The sequence below is a fragment of the Oncorhynchus keta genome, chromosome 1 (assembly GCF_023373465.1).
Source record: "Oncorhynchus keta strain PuntledgeMale-10-30-2019 chromosome 1, Oket_V2, whole genome shotgun sequence".
In the NCBI taxonomy this organism is placed as follows: domain Eukaryota; kingdom Metazoa; phylum Chordata; class Actinopteri; order Salmoniformes; family Salmonidae; genus Oncorhynchus; species Oncorhynchus keta.
The window spans coordinates 53,806,583-53,812,774 of NC_068421.1; the positions used below are offsets into that span (position 1 = coordinate 53,806,583).

The window sequence follows — 6,192 nt, forward strand, 5'->3', positions numbered from 1 at the left end:
ATTCTCTTGATAAGTGCATGAATTGGACCATTTTCCTATCCTGCTAAGCATTCAAAATGTAACGAGTACTTTTTGGTGCCAGGGAAAATGTATGGAGTAACAACTACATTATTTTCTTTGGGAGTGTAGTGAAGGAAAAAGTTGTAAAAAATATAAATAGTCAAGTACAGATACCCCCAAAAACAAACAACTTAATTATTAAGTAGTACTTTTAAGTATGTTTTACTTAAGCACTTTACACCACATATCTGGACAAATGTTGAATGGAACACCAGACAGCAACAGTATTCAATACTGGTATTCTAAATCGAACATGTCATTAGAGGTCCTTGTGGTGGTTTTGATAGTTTTTGTTCAACTTCATTTCTGTTATTACTTGCCAGTTTATCGGTTTGACCGAGAGCCGGCTGGGGACGAGATAACCCTCTGCCCTCATCTCCTGTTCTGCTGAAACAGCTGGGTAAGTTTCCTTCAGTGATGGACCTGTCCCCCAAACTCCTTGCTTTAGAGGATTATCCTATTATTAACAGATATTTATCCAATTCTCACTACTGTCCCCCATCTTTAGGTGGCAGAACTTATTTCTGTCACAAAATGACAACTTCCTTGGTAAAAAATAAAACGATAATTTTGCTTTAATGTCACAACATTCTGTACTGGGCCTACCATACCAGGTCTCAGTGTGCATTAAGAGAAGACAACAATAACCTTTTTTATTTCCAATATTTATTAAGAGCTAACCAAATCATTGCAACAAAAACACGTGCAAAATATGACTTGGGGTCACATGGAAGTTTGGCAAACTGATTAATTGACAACTGACAAGCGCTATTGTACATGTCTGTGGGTGTTTTACGGTTCTAAATAACACATATTTACTAACTGAACAAACCATAGGCGGTTTCACCGAACTATTCCAGTGAGCTATTGATGATGTGTGTGCCCACAGTAAGGTCTGTATTCACTTCTTCCTTTATGAAAAATGTAAGTCATTATTGGGGTCGGTGCTTTCAACAATGGACGACTGCTATTGAGTTTATCCTTATATGTCAATCTCTTGTGGGGGTTTTTCGACCTCGTGTCCTTCCCTAATATTGGGGCATGCTGGTTTTCACAAGAGAGTGGAAACCGAGGAACAGGCAAATATGCAAAATGTTGAATGGCTGGAGCCACAGTATCTACAACATCTAAAAGGAATCCTCCTTTATTATTAAGGCAGGTAAAAAGAAATCATAACTGGAAAAAGAAAGACGACCTTTGTCACACATCAACCAGAATATAAATTATTATTGCAACTACATTGCATCGCTACAAGGACAACTTGTATCGAATAAGAGTGAAATAAAACAAATTACAAGTACAAAACACATTCTTAATCAAGGGGTAGAATTTACATTGTACTAGCCTTCAGAGTTAAGTCGAAGAAACACGAGAGCTTCATTAATTGTATTTCTTAAACGTTTCAATAAGAACAATTAACGCTGCTAACTATTGTCACACTTCCATCAACACCTTAGAGAATCAGTAAACACCTATAATTGGTTGATGCTTTTTAATGAGCCTTTTTACAACAAGTGCTGTACTCAATACATAAAAAATACCTTTGACTAAAATGGCTTCTTCTCAATCTGTAAGAAGAACATGGTTGAACTCAATACTGAGAAGTCAGGTTTACACGTTGGGTGCTGCACTGTAAGTGCTTCCCCATGACATTGTCTTTTGAATAGGAAAATATTCAGTTCAGTGCTGGCCGTCCTCAACGTGTGTGTGTGGGGGGGGGGGAGAAGGACACAAACTGTAACACTCTTTCAGTTCTACTCTCTAGCATGGGCTACTGGATGGCCAGAGATATTCACTTTCTTCCAGTTTAGCCCTTTTTTTCTGATGAGTTTCTTCTCATGCATCAAAGACAGACCCTTCGAAAAATGATCAACTAAAGAGGCAACTTACACACTGTACATAGACACAACCACGGTGCAACAAAACCACATACAAACACTCACACTCTACTTATACACATATATACATAATGTACACACACACACACACACTTGCACACTGCGCAAAAACATATATACACACATCCACGTTCCCTAAGCAGTGAAGCTAATTTTCTCACAACAGTCCACAAGGCCCTTTAAGAAGAGGAGGTGATATTCCCAGAGGATACGACGGTCTCCCTTGGCGAGTACTCTGGCTCGTCCTTATTGGGGTGGGACGAGTTGTCCGACTTGCTTCGGCTGAACTCTGCACCCATGATGGGCCGAGAGAACTTGCCAGAGGGCCGGGTGCAGACACTGCAGCACATGAGCGTTTTTAGGAAGGCGCGGCGCATCTCGTTGCTGGTGAGCGTGTAGATGAGGGGGTTCATTGCCGAGTTGAGCACGGCCAGGGCCAGGAACCACTCGGCTTTGTACAGGATGGCACACATGCGGATGTCGCAGGCCACGTCCAGCAACAGGAGGATGAAGAGTGGAGCCCAGCAGGCAATGAAACAGCTCAGCACGATGATCACGGTCTTCAGCAGGGCCATGGACTTCTCCGAGCTCTTGCTGCTAGCGCTACCCCCGCCGCGGCCGTTGGAGACCTTGCGGAACACCAGCTTGCGGCTGCGGGTGCGCACCAGGGCGTAGATGCGCGCGTACAGGACCACGATGGCCATGAGGATGACACTGAAGACGGTGGTGCAGAACAGGATGTAGGTCTTGTGGTAGAGCGGCAGTACGGTGGAGCAGCTGGGCATGCTCTGGATGCAGTTCCAGCCCATGATGGGCAGGCCGCCCAAGATGGCTGCAATCAGCCACACGGTGCTGATGAGCATGAAGACACGGCACGTGTTGCCGTTGTTGTGCAACTTCATCTTCAGCATGGTGAGGTGGCGCTCGATGGCGATGGCCAGCAGGCTGAAGACTGAGGCTGCCAGGGCCACAAACATACTCCCCTCCCGGAAGAACCACTGTGTGGGGGTCAGCTTGTATGTGTTGGCACCTGACAGCAGGATGTTGGCAGTGTACACCACCCCAGCCAGCAAGTCTGATAGGGCTAAGTTCCCAATAAAGTAGTACATGGGCTTGTGGAACTTCTTGGTCCTCCAAATGGTAAGCAGGACCAAGACATTCTCAAGGATAATGAAGCAACATACAATGATGAAAACCACAGAGTCCGCTTTGAGTCTGGAATCCTGCTCCACTTTCCGGAGCTTCCCTGTGAAGTTGTAGTGTCTGGCTATTAAGTCGGAATACATTGAGTCACCCATGGCTCTGATTTGAATTTAAATCCTATAAATTCTGTAGTCCACCACTTAGTCCACTGAGGGGCGATGGCAGGCCAAGGCACAGCTGGCAATGGTATTCCTTAGCACTTGATAGGTTGTCATTGCAGACACGAAATCAAATAATCCTTATTGCCACAGGATGTTCTGAGTATGATCTTGGACTCCATCATGAAACACCTTAAAAAAAATAGGGAAAATACCGATTTAGAACAGTCATAAAAAATCAAATAAAACGTATAAAATAAAATACTATTTAATACTCCTTCAATTTTATGTGAAATGAGGACTGACGATTCAGTAGACTAATTCAGCATAAAATACAAATACAGAACAAAAGTCCTTGAATGGGAGACAGAATGGAATGGGAGACAGAGGCAATTATTTTGTCCAATAGTAAATTAGGGTACATTGTCTTGTAGAAATATGTGATCAAATAAAAGCAAACGAACAGGAAAGTCGGTAAACCTGGCCGATTCTTTGTGGATATGATATTTAGTATGGTAACTGATTCTGGACTGTATGCTGAATTCCACAAGATGGAAAAGCATCGCACTGATGCATGAGCTAAATGATCATCATGATAGGCTATTTTGAACTGTGCTAAGAATGAGGGGGGGGTCGCATTGGGAAGCTATGCACTTATTCAATGTTTTTTTCAACGTTTAAAAAAAAATCCATAAACTTTAGAAAAAAAATTGCAATAACTATGTAACGGAATCTCTCAACATGAACTTGAAATGCGCTTGAAACTCACGTTATTTTGTTCAAACGTATTTTTATCGATTCCTTCTGTTTTTAAGATATGATTATTATTAACTTAAATTAACTTAAATGCACAACTTTGATTTGCATTCTTATTGATGACCAGACGCCAAAACTAATTCGGCCATGTACATTAATAAAATCTAGTCTAGAAATTAAGCAAATGTTTCCTTACCATAATAGTGGTCATCAATGAGAATATTCCAAGTATCAACCTATATTCGCACAAATCCTCGAATCAGAAACTTTTTTATATTTTCCAGCGGCTGAGTTCTGTGTGTTTGCTGCGTGATTTCATGGAATGAGCACAGTGCGCAAGAGAGGCTGAGTAAAAGCAAATCTTTTTGTCAGTTTATACCCCCCCCCCTTCCCCATAAAAGGAAGACTCCACCCAAAAACTATATTTGGTATTTGTTTCATTAGTCCATTGTTGATATTTGACCTACTCTTTCAAAGGTTTCTCTTTATTTGTACTTTTTTTTTTTACATTGTACAATAATAGTGAAGACATCAAAACAATGAAAGAACACAGACGGAATCAGGTAGTAACCAAAAAAATTGTTAAAATATATTTTAGATTTTAGATTCTTCAAAGTAGCCACCCTTTGCCTTGATGACAGCTTTGCACGCTCTTGGCATTCTCTCAACCAGCTTCACCTGGAATGCTTTTCCAACAGTCTTGAAGGAGTTCCCACATATGCTGAGCACTTGTTGGCTGCTTTTCCTTCACTCTGTTGTCCAACTCATTCCAAACCATCTCAAATGGGTTGAGGTCTGGTGATTGTGGCCAGGTCATCTGATGCAGCACTCCAAATAGCCCTTATACAGCCTGGAGGTGTGTTGGGTCATTGTCCTGTTGAAAAACAAATGATAGTCCGACTAAGCGCAAACCAAATGGGATGGCGTATCGCTGCAGAATGCTGTGGTAGCCATGCTGGTTAAAAGTGTGCCTTGAATTCTAAATAAATCACTGGCAGTGTCACCAGCAAAGTACCCCCATATCATCACACCTCCTCCTCCATGCTTCACGATGGGAACCACACATGCGAAGATCATCCGTTCACCTACTATGTGTCTCACAAAGACACGGAGGTTGAAACCAAAAATCTCACATTTGGACTCATCAGAACAAACGACAGATTTCCACAAGTCTAATGTCAATTTCTCGTGTTTCTTGTCCCAAGCAAGTCTCTTATTATTATTGGTGTCCTTTAGTAGGGTTGATTCACACAGTCTCCTCTGAACAGTTGATGTTGAGATGTCTGTTACTTGAACTCTGTGAAGCATTTATTTGGACTGAGGCTGGTAACTCTAATAAACTTATCCTCTGCTGCAGAGGTAATTCAGCGTCTTCCTTTGCTGTGGCAGTCTACATGGGAGCAAGTTTCATCATAGCGCTTGATGTGGTGCAGAACACGAATATATGTGCCTTAAAATAATGTTTTTTCAATTAATATTCATTTGTAGATTTACAATCTTTAAATAATAAAGACAGTGATAATAATGAGAATATTTGTCCATCATAATAATAATCATAAATGCTAGGCAACTGGTACAACCTAAACCAACTAAAATCATCATCATCATGATCATCATCACTGTTTGTAAACTTAAATTCTCCTTTGGACAATGCAAACCCTTTGGCGGGATGGCCTTGGCTCATTTCTGAGTCAATTGCTGTCAATCAAAAGTGCATAGCTCAGCCATTCAGCTGCTGGAATTATCATGTATGTACTAAGAACATCCATTGTAGAATGGTAATTGCAGAGTAATAAGCTATGAGTTAGTAGTAGATAGATAAAATGTGAATACATTTTATTCAAATCAATAGGAAGAACAGAATAGCCTGCCAAAAAATACAAACATCTGTATTGAAGATGTGGTGCAGTTGATTTAGTATGCTTACTAACATGAATTTAGATATTCTAATGGATGCAGTGAACACAGAGATGACTACTTAGTATGACACCTATTATTGCGTTCTATTACTTTAAGTATTGGCATAGCCAGCAGCAATTGTGGTAGTAATAATACATACACAACCATAAGGATACCAATAATACAATTATTCAATTGTGTTATTAGAAATCCTTTGTTTTCATCTCTGGGATTGCACCAGCTGTGCACATTACCCCCCCGCCCCAAGCTATATGTGC

At 41.0% G+C, this 6,192-nt stretch overlaps 1 protein-coding gene across 1 annotated transcript; it reads right to left on the minus strand.

The window, feature by feature from the left end:
• Positions 1-706: 706 nt before the first annotated feature.
• On the minus strand, positions 707-4,355 carry LOC118387732 (sphingosine 1-phosphate receptor 1). Its single transcript, XM_035776405.2, has 2 exons — positions 4,212-4,355; positions 707-3,451 (listed from the first exon to the last, which is right to left on the minus strand). Exon 2 carries the CDS (start codon positions 3,254-3,256, stop codon positions 2,138-2,140), a length of 1,119 nt encoding a protein of 372 aa, XP_035632298.1. The 5' UTR covers positions 3,257-3,451; positions 4,212-4,355; the 3' UTR covers positions 707-2,137.
• Positions 4,356-6,192: the final 1,837 nt, after the last annotated feature.

What these genes read in the sequence shown, in the direction of transcription:
- LOC118387732 (XM_035776405.2), bottom strand. Translation starts at nt 3,256, where the DNA reads ATGGGTGACTCAATGTATTCCGACTTAATAGCCAGACACTACAACTTC.